This window comes from Cheilinus undulatus, linkage group 5 (assembly GCF_018320785.1).
Source record: "Cheilinus undulatus linkage group 5, ASM1832078v1, whole genome shotgun sequence".
Taxonomy (NCBI): Eukaryota; Metazoa; Chordata; class Actinopteri; order Labriformes; family Labridae; genus Cheilinus; species Cheilinus undulatus.
Window position 1 is genome coordinate 43,405,978 of NC_054869.1, and position 22,149 is coordinate 43,428,126.

General features: G+C 38.2%; 1 protein-coding gene across 1 annotated transcript in view; it reads left to right on the top strand.

Annotated features, from left to right (window-relative positions):
* LOC121509773 (protein prune homolog 2-like) overlaps positions 1–22,149 on the top strand; it is a 99,479-nt gene that overhangs the window by 74,446 nt on the left and 2,884 nt on the right. The window contains exons 12-19 of the mRNA XM_041787433.1: positions 4,827–4,915; positions 5,220–5,435; positions 5,532–5,711; positions 8,174–8,273; positions 9,921–10,052; positions 11,877–11,963; positions 13,513–13,611; positions 21,200–21,232. Of these exons, the coding sequence (XP_041643367.1) occupies positions 4,827–4,915; positions 5,220–5,435; positions 5,532–5,711; positions 8,174–8,273; positions 9,921–10,052; positions 11,877–11,963; positions 13,513–13,611; positions 21,200–21,232 (936 nt within the window). The remainder of the gene's footprint in view (positions 1–4,826; positions 4,916–5,219; positions 5,436–5,531; positions 5,712–8,173; positions 8,274–9,920; positions 10,053–11,876; positions 11,964–13,512; positions 13,612–21,199; positions 21,233–22,149) is intronic.

A 22,149-nucleotide genomic window follows, 5' to 3' on the forward strand; every position in this document is an offset into this window, starting at 1 on the left:
AAAATAAACAAAAAACAGTAGTTTAGTCTCTTTTAGGGGTCAAACAATGATAAACTGTGCTGTAATCCTGGAAACACCAGTGTTAAGAGGATTTCTGTTTGTTTTGTGCTTTTACAACTCTTAGATTATGGGACAATTAAGCCATTTTTTTAAGAAAATAAAACAGATTTAACCTGTTGTGGAAGAAAAAAGGAAAATGTATAGACGTATAATTCATAACTTCTGTTTTGGCAACCTTCCTCATTTACATATAAGTAATATAACTTTTCTTGTGCAAAGCTTAAATATCGTAAGGAAAATGATGTCATCTACAGGTGCATCTCAAAAAATAGCCTAACGTTTGAAAGTCCATATTTTTCCTGTAATTTACTTCAGAAAGTTAAATGTCCACACATTTTAGATTCATCTCATACAAAGAAAAACATTTCAACACTATTTTGTTCTAATCTTGATGATTACAGCTTATTAAAATTATGAGCTGTGCTATCATTCTTTCACTCTGGTTCAGTACACACAACCACAACAGTGTAGAAGACTGCTGACCTGACTGTTATCCAGGAGACAGTCTCTGACACCCGTCACAAGGAGGGTAAGCCGCAGAACTGCTTAAAGGGCAGGCTGTTTTCAGAGGCTATATCAAAGCATATTCATGTAAAGGTTTGAGAAAAGTTTGGTTAAAAAAAGGTGCAAAAGCAACAGGGATGAGCTCAGCCTTCAGAGGATTGTCAAACAAAGCAGATTCAGGAACTTAGGGGGACTTGACTAGGAGTGGACTGAGGCTGGAGTCAGTGGATCAAGAGCCACCACATACAGATGAGTCCACAAAACAACCGTGTGGTCGTAGTATTAAGCCATCGGTCATCTACTAGATTTTAGAGCATTTCATGCTTCCATCTGCTGAGAAGCTTTCTGGGGATTCTGATTTCATTTTTCCAGCAGGACTTGGCACCTGCCAAAAGTGAAGCCAAAACTACCAGAAACTGGTTTGCTGTCCATGGTATTCCTGTGTTTGATTGACTAGCCAACTGGTCTGGCCTGAGCCACATAGAGAATCTTTGGGGAAATGTTGAGAGGAAGATGAGAGACCAGACTCAACAATACAGACATGCTGTAGACTGCTATCAGAGCAACCTGGGCTTCATAACACCCCAGCAGTGCCACTGACTTACTGGCTCCATGCCATGTCACATAGATGCAGTAAATTGTGCAAAATGAGCTCCAACCAATTATTGAGTGCATAAATGGGTATAACTTTTCAGAAGGTCATAATTTCTGTATTATAAATCCTTTTGGACTGATGTTTTGTGATATTCTAATACTTTGGGATAGTGTGTTTTTAATTTGTGAGCTATAAACTGTAATCATCAAGAATAGATGAAAAAAAATAGTCTTGAAATATTTCACTTTGTAATGGTGAATCTAGGCTATATGGAAGTTTCACTTCTTGAATTAATCCACAGGAAAAAAAAAATCATGATATTCTCTTTTTTGTAGCTACACCTGTTTATTTCTGAACAGAAGATCTGCATGGAAAAATTCAAACCCTACATCTGCATTGCTGTGTTTTTACCACAGAGGGGCAGCAAAGAGCCATTAAACTTTGTTTCCTTTAAAGCCTCTGTGAGGAGGTTTTAGGATAGACAAAACCAAACCAGACCAACAATCCTCTATAGGATAGATCCTCCTGAGTCACGACCCTTGGAGGCGAGGCCAGAGTCCTCCCTGGCAACTCTTGAACACACATTTGGAACAGGCTAATGAGTGTGTGTGAGTATGTCATTGGACACAGCAGCGGCAGAAATCAAAATGGGAGGGGTATTAACAACAGGTTTTACCCAGCGCCGTAAAATAAGGTATCACATGATCATATAATCATAATATATCTAATAATATGATCATATAATCATATTGATAATTTAATATAGTCATTAAATATAATTATATAATCATATTTTTGGTGCTACATTTACCCATCCAGCTTTACTTTGATGACATAAAATAATGATGATAACATGTTTACACTGGAATTTTTCTTTTTCCACATTTAACATATTTACAGTGGCCGTTGTCTGCTTGGATGATGTTGCTGAAGGTTTTCTTCTGATTGTCCTTCATTCTTTCCTACAGAACCTCAGTTTCATCTCTCAGAGTTTGCTCTAACTTGGGGTCACCTGAGGGTGTCTCCTGGAGTGTTTTATGTGAACTGACTCCCTTTAGGTCCTCTTTTGAATTGAGGAAAAGATCCAAGTGCTTCTGTTTTTCTTTCAGTTTCCTTATCTCCTCCTCACACTCCAGCCTCTCTCCACCCTCCATTTTTCTTCAAACTCCATACATCTGATCTTGCTCATAAAAACTTTTCCTCTCCTTTCTCAGTTGCTTTGACTCATTCCAGTTCATCCCTCAAGCCTGCTCTCACCTGCTGTGTGGGTGGGTGTCTCTGGTGTGACTGGCAGTGAGGTTCGTCACTGTGTGGTCACTGGTGTTGTCCGTATACCTCTGTTCTTTGGCTCCTGAATTGCTCAATTCCTGTTCAATGTTAAATTCAGTTCTAGAGTTAATAAAGACATTCACTGTTCTGACGATGTCTTAGATAATCTGTGACCTGTGATAGTCTGCAATCAGTGTGATTGTGGTTTGATTCCACAGAAATCAAACTAAGCTATTTGGTATTGGCAGAGAAGATTTTGGCAAATTATTCATTGACGCAACCCATGTACTCAGCTCTGCTGCTGATTCCAAAAATGCATGTTCCTCACAAATGTGGCGCCTTTTAAAAGGGCAGTTAACAGGCTTTCAAAAGAGAATCTCAAATTCTGATCGTGTGACCACAGAACAGTTTTCCTATTTGCCTCAGCTCATTTGAAATGAGCTTTGACCAAGAGCGGACGATGGTGTTTTTGGATTGTGTTCTCATATGGCTTCTTCTTTGCATGATACAGCTTTAACCTGCATTTCAATTAGGAGAGACTTAATACAAGTTTAAAATTTATTTATTTCACAAGTTTGGAAATGTTTAAAAATATGAAATGTCTTGGTGAATAGACTCAACCGTGATGTCTTTATGAACTTGAAGTGGTTTTGAGATTGACAGCAGGATAGGATACCCTCTATGTAGTCTAGACCTTGGTGGTGGTGGTGATGAAAGGAGTAGGATAAGATGAGTAAGAGACTTCTGAGGAGCAGATTTCTGAGGAGCTTGACCCAGACACTGTGGGGGGAGATAAAGGGATGTAGGATAGCATAAAGAAGTTGAACCTGGACACTGATAAGATGTAATGGAGGTGGCTGGGGAGGAGGAGGGTTGCAGCGGTGGCACTGACACATATGACTGAAGAGGAAAGAGAGCAGATTTTAAAATATGACAGCCGCAGGATGATTGGATTGAGAGAGGTTGTGGCTAGCAGGGATTGGCTCAGAGCTAAAGCAAGTAGACCCCCATACCAGCTGATTACCAGAGCAGGAAACAGAGCAAGAAAAGGGAGACACATGAGTGAGCGATTACTAATGAATGAAAGGATGTATGGAAATGAAACAGTCTTCCTGCTTGAACTTGCGCTGAACTTCATTTTGGGATAGAACGGCCAACTGTATTGACCGACAATGATTGCTGGAAGCGTTCCTGAGCCCATGCTGTGGTTTCCAGTACAGAATCATGCCTGTTTTTAATGCAGGACCGCCTGAGGGCCTGGAGACTTTATTAGTTGCAAAATGCTCCAGCTTTTTGTCATTCATACCACCTACTTTTCCAGCCTTTTGTTACTCTTTCCCTACTTTTTTGAGACATGCTACTGCCATCAAATTAAAAATGAACTTATATTTTTGGTGAATGTTAAGATGTGGCAGTTACAACATCTGGTATGTCCTATTGTGAATAAAAAATGGGTTTAGGGGATTTAGAAATCATTGCATTCCATTTTCTTAACATTTTACACAGCGCTCCAACTTTTTTGGGGTTCTACGCAGAATGCAGTGTTTCAAACTAGTCTCAATATTGTTCACAGTGTCACTGTACAAATTGGTGAGAGATTTACATTTATATTGCACAGTTTAATCAATGGCTGAGTTTACAGTCTTTTTGTCTGGATCAGAAATAATATTCTTAATTCTGTATTTAACATGTGCATAATTAGGGGAACGCCGTGCATATATACACATATATATGTGGGTTGGTTTGGAGTTTAATTGTCCCACTTTAGCAGTAGCGTCATTGTTATTCTTTTGGCCCACTTTGTTATGCTGATGGCCCTCCATTCCCCCTCTGTGGGACACACAGCCCTCCCCTTTGTGTTTGTTTGCGTTCATTCATGGCAGCCCTTTCCATAATCGCATGGTCACGTGACTTGATTGTGGAGCGAGTGTTTCCGTCACTCGTACTGGGAGAGGACTGAGGACAAGGTTGGTGTCATGATGCAGATAAATGTGAATGTGTCTTTAATCGTATGTGCTTCTTCCTCTGCACTGCTTCTCTCTATTGTTAACAGGCCGTATGTTAATCAGAATCAGTTAGAGGGGCTTTGGTTGGGGGGAGGTAGCACACTGCTCTGTATTGTTTCCTCTGCCCACACGTGCAGGCTGGGAATGAAGCAGTGAGTCGCTTTCTCTCTGTCCGCTTTGTCACTTCTGTAATCTTTTTATGTCTGCACTCACATGAGCTCAGATTAAGCTCCTTCAGTGTCATGGGAAAAGTTAGATACTCTTCATGTGTAGATGATTGTCTTTGGCTTGTTTGGACCAATACTGTGTGTAGTTGTGCCTATGCTGGCAGTAGCAGTGGCGATGATAGTTTATGTTGTGGATCATTATTGTATCTCTGTGCCTTTGAGCAGACACCCCCAACAGAGGGATGATGCAGCAGGGATGATGATGAAGACGGCCTCCAGTGAGGAAGCAGCTGAGGAGATGGATAACAGAGAAGGTAAAAATATTAACATTATTACCTGAACAATGCTAGTTTTCCTATGATTTTGACATTTTACTCAATATCTCAAGAAAACAGCTGATAATAAGTTCTTGGTATTCCAATAAAATTAAATACACAAGTTGAATCTTTTAAAAAGCAACCAAAATCTGCTCTCTATGGTGGGAAAACTGGGTGAAAAAATACAGTAGATTGATGCATGTCCTCCTAGGGCATGCAGACGTCCCTCATGATGTGCAGTTCAAGTCAATCTACGTCCTTCTCTCTAAAACACACATGAAATGAAACCTTCCCTTTTCAGATCCGTCCTCGTCTGCAGACCTGTCAGGTGGGTCCAATCAGAGGAGAAAGTTGGCAGCTCCACCTATGGATGTGTCCCTTGACCGCAGCGAGGGGTCTCTGCTTTCAGAAGATGCTCTGGACACGGAGGATGAGGCACTGGACACCGGAGATGACCTGGATGTCAACATAGACGAGCTGGACACATCTGATGAGGCCGAGGATTTCCCCCAACATGGTCAGATGTGCAACACAATCTACAACACGGCAATAAAAACTCCCTTTAGCCCTAAGTTTTCCGCAGAAAAGTAAAGCTATGCTTGTTTTTCAACAGAAAATTCAGAGGAGACTAATCTGGGCGCAGCAGCAGCAGCATCGAGTGAAGCCGTGGCTCACAGAGCAGCTGAGGAGAACAGGGAGAACCGACTGTGGAGAAGCGTGGTGATTGGAGAGCAGGAGCATCGCATCGATATGAAGTGCATTGAGCCGTACAAAAGAGTAATTTCCCATGGAGGTATGCAAACAAAAAATTCATGCATTCTGAGTCCGGTATAAAACTAATATAAACCCTCTGTTGTTTGCTTGCATTACTGTGTTGCCCATTGATACTAAACATGACACCTTTAAATGGGAGTACGTTAAATCAGCTTCACTCCCACGGGGCCTCCTAGTGGTGGTGGGTTCCTAAGGAGCCACTTGCCTCAGCTTTGCCCTGCCAAATAGATAACAAACAGATGGAGTGTGGAAAAACAGGATTGAAGTCTCAAAGAAAATGACTGTTCACGTGGAGATACAACAGAAAAAAAACTCAGCTTTAGCTTTCACTTAAATTGAAATGTGTTTTATATTTAGGACATTTTTGTTGGCTGATGTTGCCCATCTGCAGCAATATGTAATTAAGCACCCCTGCAGAACTTCTGGTTGGTAATCACAATACCAGATTTGAAACATCAGTTCAATAATAGGAAATGTCAAGCATTATTGAAGCCCATGATGGTGAACCACAAAAAAGTATTGTGTTTTAGCTGGCTGGCTTTTAACAAGAGGTGGAAAAGTACACCACGACTGTACTCAAGTAAAAGTTACTCTGGTTTAAAATGTACGTAAGTGAAATTAAAAGTACTGGTCTATAAAAATACAGAAATAAAGTAACAAATATTAAATTCAAAGTTTACTTTAAGCTCTGAGTTCTAAGTAGCTGCTGAGGAGTTGTACAGTAGAATATGACCTTTCCTTTCTGGCTAGTAGGGATGTTCCCATAACATTTTTTCCTTCCCAATACGATTCTGATACCAAGGTGTAGGGTATCGGCCAATATCAAGTACTGATCCGACACCAGTGTGAACTTTCTGGACTGACTGCACACTAGCAAATTATTTTAGACCTATATTCGACTCAGAACTTTATTTGCAAGAACAACAAGAGAATAGATCTCCAACCAGGTTGTTCAGGGAAAGTCACTCCTCTGTGATAAAGTGAAATATACAGCCAAGTTGACGCTGTTATTTAAATCATATAGAGTTAAATTCACCAGTTTAAAAGTGTCTAAACTATATCGGTCCACACTACATATAGTTAAAATACATGTTTTAAATATTTTAAAGTATGACAGAGTTGCAGTGACTATTAAAAATCTGTGGCATAAGCCTTCTCTGGCAGGGACAAAGCAGAGGATTAACATTATTGCAAGACAGTTCATACTGATGCACTCAGCGTCCTTTAGGATCACCTGAAGTCACAGGTGGTAACTAACTCAGTAGATAGCTTCACTTATGGTGCAAATGTCACCCCAGATTTTAAATTGCAGTGGGCAGAGATAAGATCAGTTGACTATTTACAGAGATTAAATAAAACTGGTGGATCGACACTGGTGGATAACTCCAACACTGAAAATCATTTCACTCAGAACAAAGTTAAAATTACTGTTTTAGGGTTAGAATCAACCCTAAAATGTTTAACAATGAGATATCAAAACCCCATTTTGTGCTGTACAACAGCTTTTTTTGGATGTGATGTGGAATCATTCACGCTATGCGCTACTGTGTAGTCAACAGAGTTGGAAAAGGTACAAGAGTATTTTAGTCAAGGAAAAGTACCAGTAATCATTACTGATTTCAAAATGTACTCAAAAAAGTACAAGCACAAGAAAAACAACTCAATTACAGCAGTTTGAACAACTGTATTTAGTTACTTTCTACCCCTGCTTTTAACCTGGCTAGATCACTCATAACCACGGGTATTAGACACATCTTCAGTTTAAAAAACACATTAATGGAAACTTCTGAAATTGTAATGTTGCATTTGTAATGTGACAGAACAAAGCTGTAGCGCCACTACAGTGCTCTGTATGCTTCATGTTACAGAGCCCTCTCGTTTTTATCCGTTTGTACAAACAAATTCAATTTTAGCTGTAATTCCTTGCTGTAGAAGATCGTGAGAGCAAAGCATCGTACGAAACTTGCGTTTTAATATTTAGTAAAAATGTCCTAAAAAGTCTGCGTCACAGCTGATTTTACAACAAAACCCAGATTCTTTAAGTATATTCCATGAACTGAGGCCTATGACAGTGCGGTGAAAAAATATTTTCTCACTTATTTTCTGCATATTTGTCACATTTTAATGTTTCAGATCATTAAACTAATTTTAATATTAGACAAAGATAAAACAAATGTATTCTTCAAATGATTATTTTATTTATTAAATAATCAAACCTACCTGCCCTATGTGAAAAGTAAATGCCCCGTAAACATAACCACATTTCACAGTTAAAATGTCAAAATCTTTTGAAATTCTGCGTGAAGCTGAAGTGTGAACTTATTCATGTGAAGGTTATAAAGCTTTAGCTTCAGCTTGCACCCTTTCAGTAACTTTGGAAGATCCTAAATTTCACTTTGACCTTGTAAATTGTTTTGTTTATGTGGGAGAACCATAATAGATTTCATTCATTCACTCATTCCTTTGTTTTCATGTTTTCAGGTTATTATGCCCAACAGAACGCCATCATAGTGTTTGCAGCATGCTTCTTACCAGACAGCAACTGTGACAATTACAACTATGTCATGGAAAACCTTTTTCTGTGAGTACAGCTGGTCTGCAGTGTGAGTGAGGCTGGAAAGATTTGAATTTACCATTATTTCTGTCATTGAAGTAGCCTTTTTGCTTTTAACTGTGATTTACATTTAATCAGGGTTTAACGTTGGCTCGCTGATTTATGAAAATGCTTATTTTTATTTTAGATCTTAGTAGTTTTAGCTTTTTCTATTCTTTTATGCAACAATGTGCTTATTTTACAGAAGGGTGATGTAAAAGGGCTAGAGGGAAAGTACCTGCTGTGTAGGGAAATCCAAACATCACATTTTAGAAGTGTATTTAAATGCAACTATCAAGTCAAACCATGAGGGATGTGTGTCAGTTTGCTACTATAATAAACAAATGTGATGAAAGATCAAGACATTTTATCTATGTTTTTATTACTTTAGCTTTGAAAACAATTCTGTGTCTGTTAATTATTATTTTTTGAAGCTTTTTTTATTCTTATTCATTGAACAAACATGTTTGTGCCAGTCTAGTTTCATTATTCCTTTACTGTCAATTATGAATAATCTTGGTGGTTAAGGAGAAAAGGTCCTGAGAGAATTTCATTCTATCTGACAGACTTACTTTTTACTTTAAGGCGACGGTAGGTAATTGTCTTGGGACCAGGACTTCTTGATGAACATAAAATGTACTAAACCCATTCTGCAAATGATAAAATATGAAAAAATAAAAAAAATTGTGTAAATTATGATATCTTTCTGAACGTTTTCATTGGTAAACACAAAAAAAGTCATTTGGTATCACTGTTATATTTAGTCAAAAATATATTTGGGCCACTCTTTTAAAGGTTTCAGCTGGTAAAACTTGACCAATAACGAAAAAAATCAAAAATTGAACAAAGATTCTTTTCCTTTGAGTGAATTGTCTTTTTTAATGATTAAAATAAACATCCAAATTAAGTTTTTCATACACTAAATGGACTGTGCTGGGTTTGAATATGGTAATGGAGGTGTTACAGAGGTGAAAATAGGATCAGCAGAGCCAGCAAGTGAGGCAGTTGCTTACACTCCTGAAATGTTGAAATGTGGTGTCAACTGACAGACGAGGACACCAGATAGTACATCGTTTTGGTATCAGTGTGGAGGCCTCAAGGCGTAGTGATGTTGGAGCTCCATCCCAGTACTGTCACTGAAATGCACTGAAGAAACACCTTCAGTGACATACGTGGTGTTTTATGGTTGTTAACGTCGAGCAGGCATCTATGGAATTTGTGCAGCAGCGTGGATGTAAAACCCATTGTCATCTGCTGCATGCTGCAGTGTTTGTCCAGGCCTTGCTTCACATTGTAAACAGATTAAGATGATGCATCTAAAATGCGTTCAGCTGGTTCACAGTGACACAAGAGACAGAGGAGACACTTGGTACTGAGTCTCCACTTAGGCCAAAGCACAACTCTAGTATCATATAAATAATATGAAAAAAACAACAGTTTTCACAAGTGAATGCACTAACCGTCTGTGAGTTTAGCAGAAAGTCCTTTTATTTACTTACCATAGAATAAGTTGGTATGATTGTATTATTTTACCTTTATACTTTACCTTTCAGTTAAAGGGGAACTGCTAGTGTTACAGGTATTTTACAGCTCCTCTGTTAACATACTTTTCCGTGTTTTCTCATGTGTGAGCAGGTATGTAATAAGTACCCTGGAGCTCATGGTAGCAGAAGACTACATGATCGTTTACCTGAACGGTGCCACACCACGCAGGAGGATGCCTGGCTTTACCTGGATGAAGAAATGCTACCAAATGATCGACAGAAGGTAACCTGAAACCTGAAACTTTTGGTAATTTTCCCATCATCTTGAAGAATTATTTTGTTATCATAGCTGTTTGGCACTTTTGCCCCCTTTACATCCCAATCCTCCAGTTGAAAACCACAGCTTCAACAGTCTAGATAAATATTACAACCCAAATTCCAAAAAAGTTGGGGCGCTGTGTAAAATGTAATGATAAACAGAATACAACGGTTTTCAAATTTCATAAGCCCATATTTTATTTACAATAGAACAAACAACATGTCAGATGTTGAAACTGAGACATTTTACCATTTCATGAATTATGTTAACTCATGTTGAAATTGATGGCAGCAACACATGTAGGGTCAGGGTCATGATTACCATTTTTTAGCATCCCCTCTTCACATTCTGTAAACATCTGGGAAGTGGGGAGACCAGTTTCTGGAGTTTTTGGAGAGGAATGTTGTCCCATTCTTGTCTGATGTAGGATTCTAGCTGCTCAACAGCCCTGGGTCTTCTTTGCTGGATTTTTTTATGATGCGCCAAATGTTTTCCATTGGTGAAAGGTCTTGACTGCAGGCAGACCAGTTCAGCACCTTCCAGATGTGTAAGCAGTCCATACCATAGGCATTAGTACAACCCTATACCATCAGAGATTCAGGCTTTTGAACTGTGCGCTGGTTGTAGTCCACAGAACACAGCATCCATGGTTTACAAAAAGTATTTCAAATTTGGATTAATCTGACTACAGAACAGTTTTCCATTTTGCCTCAGTCAATTTTAAAGCTCTGGCCCAGAGAAGATGGCTGCATGATACAGCTTTAACTTACATTTGTGGTTGGCATGACAAGTTGTAATGCCAACCAAGTGTTCCTGAGCTTATGCAGTGATTTCCAGTGCAGAAGCATGTCGGTTTTTAATGCAGTTCTGCCTGAAGGACAGAAGATCACACGCATCCAATATTGACCTTCCACCTTGTCCCTTGCTCACAGAGATTTCTCCAGATTCTGTTAACCTTTTGATGATATTATGTACTGTAGATGGTGGGATCTTCAAAGTCTTCACAATTTTATGATGCACATTTTTTTTGCAGATTGTTGAATCTCTGCCCATTTTTACTTCTGAGAGGCTCTGCCTCTCTGAAATGCTCCTTTTATACCCAGTCATGTTGCTTACCTGTTGCCTGTTAAGCTAATTAGATGCAAACTTCTCCTCAAGCTGATTTCTTTCATTAGCACCACTTTTTAAGCCTTTTGTTGACCTGTCCAAATTTTTTTAAATGTGTTGTTGCCATCAATTTCAAAATGAGCTAATATTTTTCATGAAACTGTAAAATGTCTTACTTTCAACATCTCATGTTTCGTTTATGTTCTATTGTCAATAAAATATGGGTTTATAAGATGTTTCAAATAATTGCATTCTGTTTTTATTTACATTTTACACAGCATCCCAACTTTTTTGGAATTTGGTTCTTTTTTACTTCAATCATGAAGTGTTCTATTTTCTTTTCTTGTTTTTTTGTAGTTTTGTCAGGCTTGGTCTGATGACAAATCACATAGATTTGAAGTAGACATAAGATACTAATGCCAGAATTGATAATATACACTCAGCAAAGAAATCCATGAACCCAGATAAGCCCTCACTGTTAGCTCTCACAAGTCAACCATGCATGTTTTAGTTTAAAAGTGATGTGTCAAAGCCCTTTTTCACCATTTAACAGTGAAATGCGCCGTTTTTTGGTAGCAGAAATTCTAAAATGGATCAGACAGCAGAGGTAGCGAGCTCTTAATACCTGCTACCATGAGTGGTAAAAATTAAAATAGTTTCATAAATCTTTTTGTCCCACAGACTGAAGAAAAATCTGAAAATGTTCATCATCGTCCATCCTTCCTGGTTTATACGGACTCTGCTGGGAATCACAAGACCCTTCATAAGGTGACAACATCATACTTTACATGTTTTTATTTCATGCAGAAGTCTTTTTGATGCTAATAAAATGTTAAGATTCTACTCTTTAGGTAAGGGGTGTCCGAAAATTTTTAAGACTGTTGATTTAGAGTTATGTTTCTCATGAACATGGTTCATTTTTAATTGGTCCACAGCAAATTTATAAATGGAGTGTAATATGGTTCACATCAGAGCATGAAGGTTTTTCTTGACTGTATTGTATTTCTTATTTTTGACACTAGGTGGTGCTGCTGTGTTACTCCTGTAACAAGAATTTTGGCTAGAATGTACCAGCATGATTTTTTCAGACTTCACTGAGATAGCAATGTAAATGATAAATATATACAGAAAGTATTCAGACCCCTTCACTTGAAAAATATTACACTGGCATAAATATTCTCCCCTGATTGCTCAGTTTGGCCGAGCGACCTGCTCCAGTCTTTTGAGCTCTGCAGGCAGTCCCTTTGACCTCATGGCTTGGTTTTCGCTCTAATATGCTTTATCAGCTGTGCGGCCTTCTATATCATGTCCAATCAACTTAATTTACCACAGGTGGACTCAGATCAAGGTGTAGAAACATCTCAGCAAATATCAAGAGAATGGGAGGCACCTGAGCTAAATTTGAAGTGTTTTTGCAAAGGGTCTGAATACTTGCATCAATGTGACATTTAAGTTTTTCTTTTTTTCATAGAAAAGAGTAAAATTCTGTTTTCACTTTGTCATGATTGGGTACTGAGAGTAGATCAATGAGAGAGAAGATTATTTTTTTTCAACTGTAGCATGGGGGGTAACATCAAATTTAAAAACGTGAAAGGGGTCTCATACTTTCTGAATTCACTGTAAATGCCCCAGATAACATCTCGATTGATTAAACCCTGAAGAAAAAGGATTACAGCAGCATGAATCACACTCCTTTGCTCTGTTTTCTGCTCCGTCTCAGGGTCTGATTCACAAAATATGTTACTTTTAACATCTCTAAGCTCCATCAGTCCTATAAAGTCTGAATGCATGTCTGAATATGGAGATGAGTCGTCAGCGTTTCCCCTGTCAGTTGCACTGAGCATCATTCTCATTCTGACCAGTGGAGGATTGGGTATTTGTCTTGTCTGCTATAAATGGGGAGCTTTGATGAAGGCAGTTTTTATTCTGAAGCATATTCATGAACTAAACATATCTTAAGCTCTTTTGAAATGGTTTTAGAAATTTTTATATGCTGAAACTGAAGTTTGTCAAAGTTGCCCTGTCATCCTTATATTTTTTTCGTATTTGGCCCTTAGTTAAAAAAAATTTGGACACAAATAATTTTAACCCTGCATTTCCTATTATTATGTTTTACTACCCAATCTGTTGGGGAAATAGCGGTCTGTTGATTTAATTTGATTAAATTGTATTTTATACAAACGCAGACAAAGAGTCCAACCATAACAACCTTTGTCACCCTATTCTGAAATTCAGGTGTTAATTAACTTAAATAGCACATGAATTAACATGAATGCACATGACTAACAAACCTTTATGATTTCTGTGTTCCGTACAGCTCAAAATTCAGCAGTAAAATCAAGTATGTGAATAGCCTGCAGGAGCTCGGAGAAATCATACCCATGGAGTACGTTCACATTCCACCCAGTATTGTCAAGTAAGTCTATCTTTATCATCTTTTGATATGAATCTGCACTTAGTTTATGCTTGGTAACATACAGCACATGTGTGGACAACAGTTTATCATGTGTTGCATTTGATGAGTTTCCACCGGTCAGTCTAGTTTGGTTGAGCACAGTTTGGTTCAGCACAGTTTGGCACAGTAAACCCTGATCTCGCCAGTGTTTTCACAGCCAGTATTTGTCTAGCCTCACTTGTAGGGACCTGCTCGCTCAGGAACAACACATCACAATGACTTGTAACTGGTCTTCGTGAATTGACTTGCTATAATCTACCCAGTGCCCATCACAGCCTATTATATCACCATTTCATTTAAAAGCATGTTTATGTCAAAGTGAGGGAGAAAAGCTGTTTGGCTCAGTGAAAAAAGATCCACCCTGCAGGGTTGGACAGCAATGCTTAATACTCTAACAGAAGGGTGTCAAAAAGCAGGACTTTAGAAATAATAATTTTGGTACAACTTCTGGCACTGGAACACAAAGAATTGCATACTGAACTGAAATAAACCGAACCAGACCACTTGGTGGAAGAACAGTTACTGAATGTGTTTACATGGACTTGAGTATCCTGGTTTTAGCCTTATACCAGTATTAATCACATTGGGGATATGGGGTTACATACACACAGAGAAACCTGGTTATTCATGTTCCTGTATACATGATAAATACCAGTATCCCAGTAGCTGCTTACAGCACTGTGTTTATACAGGAGCCTGTAATGTTTAATTTTGACCACCATGGCTTATTGCAGGCTTGAAACTGTCGAATGGCAACACCGTGTTGCAGAAATGGAGAATCTGCATCATTTACAGCAGTGGGGGGAAGAGAGCAACAGCAAATATCAAACATTTTCTGATCTCTGACTGATGTCAGCCCACCACTGTGTAGGATTAATAGGTGAAGATTCACAGCCATGACTGGGGGGACCGGGTCTCTCATCTTACAATTATATTTGATTCTTTAATAACTGAAGGAAAAAACTCAGTTACGCTGCTGGCGTATGAGGCAGTTCACTTGCCACTAGGGATGTAACAATTTTAAGATCTTATGGTACGTTAATACATCAGTAGCAAGTCTACGGTACAGTATTTATTGCGGTATTTAAAAATTAGCCCAACACAACAAAAGAAGACTTGGGAAAATAATGACGTCTGCATTTGTTAAATAACAGTTGAACTTTGAATATTACAAAAAATGCAAATAAGTTCTTAGGTGTGCATTAGGCTTAAAAATATATACTTAAACTTTAGCTCCAGGGTCATATATCTATTGAAACTTTCATTGTCCACCACTGGAAAAAGCAGTAGGTCTTTGGGGATATTTTCACCAGTACACCTTGTGAGTTTTTTTTCTGCATTCTCCAGGCAGCAAAAACAGATTTCTCAAAATCAGGATAAGGGCTTATTCCAGTGTCTTAATAGATATGCTGTTTATATGTCTAAACATAAAACCAGGATACTAAAGTCCATGTAAATGCACTCATTTTAACCATGCTATGAAAATAATTGCATCTTTCTCCTTCCTTAACCCTCTTGAATTCTATGTAGTTTGGAAATACAGTTAAAATCTGGGAATAACCTCCTCCTAAATAATTTTTTTTATCCCACATGTCCATAAAGGTTTCCAATAACATGAATCTTAACAGGAAAGAACTTAAAATGCCTTTGCCTTGGGCAGATTTTGAGAGCTAAACAAAGGGTGAAACTATTTTTTTTTTCTTCAGGATGCTGAAATGATTTCAAGCACATTTTTTGCAACATAAAGTACACTTCTTTTTATTTATATCTACTATTTAAAATTATAAATAAACATTGCAGTGCCATTAAATATTTCCAAATGCAAAAAATGTAGATAATGCTGACATATCAGATGTTAAATCTTTTTTTCTGTATTTTGTTGGGTGACTTGAACCATATTTGTTATTAGAACAGCAGTTAGTAAACAATAAATAGCTACCATGTACGCCTTACATGACTGTACCCCCTTATTTTCACTTACACATGTGACTACTGTCCGTATATCTATAAATTTGTGCACTGCTTTATAGATGGATAGAAACCTCATAAAAACTACATGGGGTGAGGATACTTTTGTCAGCTTTTCATCCTTCAGTAGTTTAAAATATTTGCTCATAGAATCACTCAGATAAAAACAGGACTAATACTGCATGTTTAGCCAGATGTATGATAACTCACCTTCTTATGTCTAATTAGGGCTTCTAAATTTTCACAAAAATATATGAAATTATTCCAAACTGCCAAGACAATCAGACATCATATTGGCTGATACATCATACTATATTTCAAATCAAAGCGATTAACCTGAGTAGTTCATATTAATCTGAAAAATATGTCTTCTCATGGCCTGTTAGCTCGTCAGCAGCTTGTTTGCAAAGCTAGCACTGTAAAATCTCTCAGAAATCCAGTTTTTACCAAATACAGCAATGAGCACATATAGTGGGTGTGACATTTTCTCTACAAAGTTGTGCTTTTGGTGCAAAACAGGTGCTTTCAGTTATGCAGGAATCCTGAAAAACTTCCCACTAGTTTTTTACTAGTTTGACCACTCTCAAAGCACCAAAGGGAAGGTAAGCATTCTCAGTTTTCTCTGATAAGGTTCTCTGTACTGAATTTCCAGCAGCTCTCACTGATTTTCTTACAAGTGCTGAATTTATACTTTTTATAAGTGTTACTGGACATGGTTATGGTAAAACTGTTGAAGGATTCCTTTGCAAGGAACTTTTCCCAGATTAGCCAAATAACTGATAAAATCTCCTGACAAAAGCTGGCCACACACTTGATGATTTCCAAATTTTACATTATTTTTAAAATCATGGGAGACCACAGACATAAGAACAGTTTGATTTTTCATCTTATAACCTTCCAAACACACGTACTAGATGATTTAACCAGACTGTGAGAGCACACACCTGCTGTTTGTAGTAAAGATGTCGCAGTGAAGATTCTCCACAGAGAAGTTCTCACAGAAACCCGTGATCAAATGTGACTTGGGAAGAAAAATAAATTTGGAGGACAATTCAAATCCTCGAGAATTATTTGAACAAATTTTCACTTGTTGTGAGCCTTGAATCGGGACAAGCCCTGCCCGATCACCTGGGGGTCAAATCTGGCCTAAAGTTGGGCTTAAAACCATGTAGTGTGTGGCCATCTTAATGCCTTTTTTCCTGAGGTAACTAAAACCTGTCTGCCACGTTTTAATTAACAAAGAAGTTTATAACTTCTCTTTTTCCTGCAGCTGTTTGTGAACTTAAAAACATTTTTAGTTGAATAAATCAAGTAAAATATTCTGGGTAGAAAAAAATAAACAGTGTAAATTGGAATTGAAAGAGCATTAATCAGGCATGCTCTCATCTGCCCTAAGGTATGACGAGGAGAGGTGTATACACAAATTTGCATGCATGAGGTAACTCACGTGACCTGCTTGTAGACCTGCATAGACTTTACCCTGGAACTCATAACACCAGTCTGAATTTCCTCTTGCTGAGACTAACCTTTGTCTGAACTTTGGCTGTCTCCCTTTTTAACTGAAAATGAGCAAGATGATTTTTCTTCCTCCTCTCAGGCTGTTATGTTGCTCACCCTGGTGTCACGGCTCTTTTTCACCTTCCACATTTTAGTGGAGCCATTGTAGGAATAACAAGCACCAACAGTCTGTCTACAAAGTAACTCTTAAATAAAAAACGTACTACAAATTTGTCAGGATGTACAGTGTTCATTACCTGTAGACTGCACCAATTAAAGGGGACATATTATGCAAAAAACACTTTTTCAGTCTTCTCTATAAAAAATATGTGCCCCTGACCTGTCTATAGTCCCCTCAATTACCAAAAAAATCCATTCCCTCCCCCCTCTTTTTCTCCACTTTTCAGAAATTTGTGCCTAAACAAACAGTTCTCAGATTTTCCCCTCATGTTGTCATGTGGGGAGTTAGCACCGCCCCCAGGTATGGCTGGCCCTCCCAAGTTGGAAGAAAGTTCCACCCTCCTGTCCTGATCGTCCTCTCTGATAAGGAGAGCCACATCCATTAAGTCACATCCATTTCCTGAGAGGGGCGGAGTCAGACAGCTCAGTAACATTTAAAGCCGCAGACACAGAAACAGCTCTTTTTGAGCAGGGCTGATACAGAGCGGTTTTAGACATGGAAAAGTCCAATACTACAGTGTTTTTTCAGCAACAGACTTCACAGGCATGTTTTGGGGACCTCTGAGACCAATATAAACTTGTCTTTAAAGGGTAAAGTATGTGACCTTTAATAAAATCCACAGTTGTTACACATAAGCTAGTTGTTCATAAACTATCTCATAAATCATATCAGATTCCATATGAAACAATAGGATGCAATACGATACGGTTAAGTATGGTACGATTTGATTAAATTTGATACAATGTGATAATACAGTGCAATACGATACTATATGATACAATAATATGATACAATTTAATTTAATACATGGCTAGATGAGACAAGGCAGAATGATAAAATGCAACTTGATATGATACGATGCAAGACGATACACTTAGTGAAACTTGCAAAGCCGATGGATTGGCCAGATTCATGTCCGTCATTAGGAGGATCCATCTTTCACAGCTTCAGGCTGATATGCTTGTCCCTGTTTAGGGAATGACTGGACCAATCAGTATCATTGAAGAAGCACATGGCTACGGTCATCAGCACTTCTCATTTGCTGCCTTATTTGACTCAGACATTTTTTGGTATGCTGGAGAGTGTTTTGTGTGTGCAAATCATGTATTTCCATGACAACAGTTGCCTGTTGAGCTCAGGTTTTGTACTTTACTCCTTGGCGACAATGCACACCTACCACTTCATGTATTCTGTTGCTCTGATTGGCCAGTATTGTCCAAGGTTCTGCCCTTCCCCAACATCGTATGTTGGCTGTTTCCCAGATGACTGTGAAATTAATCCTATTAAAGGGGTATTTGAAACGGTCTATCTGATATGTCAATATGATTTCCAAGTACCCTACTATCTCAACTTCGTCATAAAGAAATGACTAATTCTCCTAGTCAACGTTTTTTTGCAGAATTAACACAGCAGCTCCATCTACTAGTGCTGAAACTAAAAAAGTATGCAAAAGTCGAGCACAAGCTTCATGGGCTACTGTGGGCCATGTTTCATTTTATTTCTATCATTTGCTGTGAGCCATTAAAAATGGATCACATTTTGGCCCCCTGACCACGTGTTTAAAACTTTGTTTTATCCCAGGAGGAAAATTATTCAAGAATCCAGTTGGTGCAGGCATATAGCTGTGTCCACAGTAGTTTTAATAAATAAAGATATAGTAAGCAAAAATCAACAAGGAAGTACATACCAATAAAGACAAACCCCAAAATACAATATATGCAAATTATTCTTTTTGCACAAGCTCCAAATTAAGCACAAAGACTGAACACATAAGAACTCCATGATACTCTTGCTGAACCTGTACAGCTTCAAGAGGCATATTTAAAATTTTAGTTGAAGTTGGGAGAAATTTGTGGGGGGATCTTTTCAGTTCACATACAGTTGAAACCAGAAGTTTACATACACTATATAAAAAGGCACATAAACTTTTTTTTCTCACCGTCTAACCTTAAATCAGACTAAACTTTTCCTGTTTTTGGTCAATTAGGATTACCAAAATTATTTCTATTTGCTAAATGCCAGAATAATGAGAAAAGGATTGTTTTTTAGACAATTTTTATTACTTTCTTCAAAGTTAGAAGTTTACATACACTAAAATTACTATGCCTTTAAACAATTTGGGAAAGCCCAGATGATGATGTCATTACTTTGGAAGCCTCTGATAGGTTTATTGACAACATTTGAGTTAATTAGAGGCACACCTGTGGATGTATTTTAAGGCACACCTGAAACACACTGCTTCTTTGTGTAACATCATGGGAAAATCAAAAGAAATCAGCCAAGATATCAGGAAGAGAATTGTGGACTTGCACAAGTCTGGTTCATCCTTGGGTGCAATTTCCAGATGCCTGAAGGTGCCACGTTCATCTGTTCAAACAATTATACGCAAGTATAAACACCATGAGAATATCCAGCCATCATACCGCTCAGGAAGGAGACGGGTTCTGTGTCCCAGAGATGAACGTGCTTTGGTCCAAAAAGTGCATCTCAACCCAAGAACAAAAGCAAAAGACCTTGTGAAGATGCTGGCTGAAGCTGGTAAGAGTTTGTCATTATCAACAGTCAAACGAGTCCTGTACCCACATGGGCTGAAAGGCCACTCTCCCAGGAAGAAGCCATTACTCCAAAAGAAAGATAAAAAAGCCAGGTTACAGTTTGCAAATGCACACAGGGACAAAGACCTTAATTTTTGGAGACATGTTCTGTGGTCTGACGAAACTAAAATTGAACTTTTTGGCCATAATGACCATCGTTACATTTGGAGAAAAAAGGGGGAAGCTCGCAAGCCTGAGAACACCATCCCAACTGTGAAACATGGGGGTGGCAGCATCATGTTGTGGGGTTGTTTTGCTGCAGGAGGGACTGGTGCACTTCACAAAATAGATGGCATCATGAGGAAAGAACATTATGTGAAAATACTGAAGCAACATCTCAAGACATCAACCAGGAAGTTAAAGCTTGGGCGCAAATGGGTTTTCCAAATGGACAATGACCCTAAGCATACTGCCAAACTGGTTACAAAGTGGCTTAAGGATAACAAAGTAAATGTTTAGGAGTGGCCATCTCAAAGCCCTGATCTCAATCCCATTGAAAATTTACGGGCAGAGCTGAAAAGGCATGTGCGAGCAAGGCGGCTTACAAACTTGTCTCAGTTACCCCAGTTCTGCCAGGAGGAATGGGCCAGAATTCCTGCAAACTACTGTGAGAAGCTTGTGGAAGCATATCCAAAACATTTGACCCAAGTCATACAGTTTAAAGGCAGTGCTACCAAATACTAATGAAACGTATGTAAACTTCTGACTCTCAAGAAAATGATAAAAAATTGTCTAAAAAATGATCTCTCTCATTATTCTGGCATTTAGCAAATAGAAATAATTTTGGTAATCCTAATTGACCAAAAACAGGAAAAGTTTAATCTGATTTAATGTTAGACGGTGAGAAAAAAAAGTTTATGTGCCTTTTCATGTAGTGTGTGTGAACTTCTGGTTTCAACTGTACCTAACACACCCACAGGCTGATGGCTAGTAGAGAAGACTGTTAAATTGTTTAATCAAACTTTAGCCCCATTCATGAGCTATGGGCCGTGTCTTGTATCTTTGTTTCATAATGCCTTGTTCCTCTGAGCATGTTTGGAGTCTGAGAGAGTTGACCTGTTTTAACAGAACGTATTGTTGCCTTTGACTGGGTTATTGTTCGAAAATGATTGCACCCTGTGCTTCTCACTTCTGACTTTTCCCCACTTTACAGCACTGATGCTTGTCTCTTCTCCTTTCATTTACTTTCCTATTGCAATGTGGAAACAGGCTACTAATCCCCAGCAACTGCATGTTCACTGACTGTATGAGTGTGCTTTTCTCTCTTATTTCATTAACACTTCTCTCTGCCTTCTAAATGCTAAACCAGACTGGATACAGAATTGCAAGACACAGCAGCGAAGTAAGTAGAAAGGCCATTGATCCGTCAGAGTGAATCTAAACAATGGCAAAGGATAAAGGCTTGGCAAATATTTCTTCTGTAAACATTATGAAGAAACTCTACCTCATAAACTTGAAATGTCAGTCCAGAAGCATGTCATTAAAGCATGGTTGGTTACAAACTCATTACAGTGATTAAGTCATAGTTTGAAGATACTAAGCCAAGATTTTTAGTAGTGCCTAGTGATGTGCCAGTCAGCAGATTCTTCAAACATTCACAAATGTAATGTTTTGAAAATTAACATGGTTAAGTGTGACTTTGGTTTGTGGCATTTCCAGTCAATAAACTGGGTCATTTGTCCAGTTTGACAGAGAGACTGAGTGGACACTCGTACACACCATAACTTTCAGATATCATAATGTGATGATGCCAGTCCTTGTCTAGAAAAGTATTCTTTTTCATGTTTAACTCACAGGCCGGGGATTCCTGCTCCTCATAACTGTTAAACTGTACATTTGTTATATTTTAAACTACAGTATTAAAGATCCTGTCTTTCACACTTGTCACCATTCTTTTTGATGGAATGTTTTCATCCAGTAAAGAGGGTGGCAAAGTTTCCAGATGGATTGCTCTTATGGATGTCCAATATAATATTACATCTGATGTTTCCTGACATAATATACCTATTTTTTAGGTTAATACATGATGTATATACACTGCATTCAGAAAGTATTCGAAGTATTCACTTTTTTTTAGTTCTCTTATGTTGCAGCCCGAGGCTACAGTCATTTGATTTTTTTCTCTCATTAATCTACATTTAGTGTCTTATCATGACAAAGTGAAAACAGAATTTTAAATGTTTCTGCAGATGTATTCAAATGAAAACATGAACTGTCACATTTACATAAGTGTTTAGACTCTTTGCAAAAACACTTGAA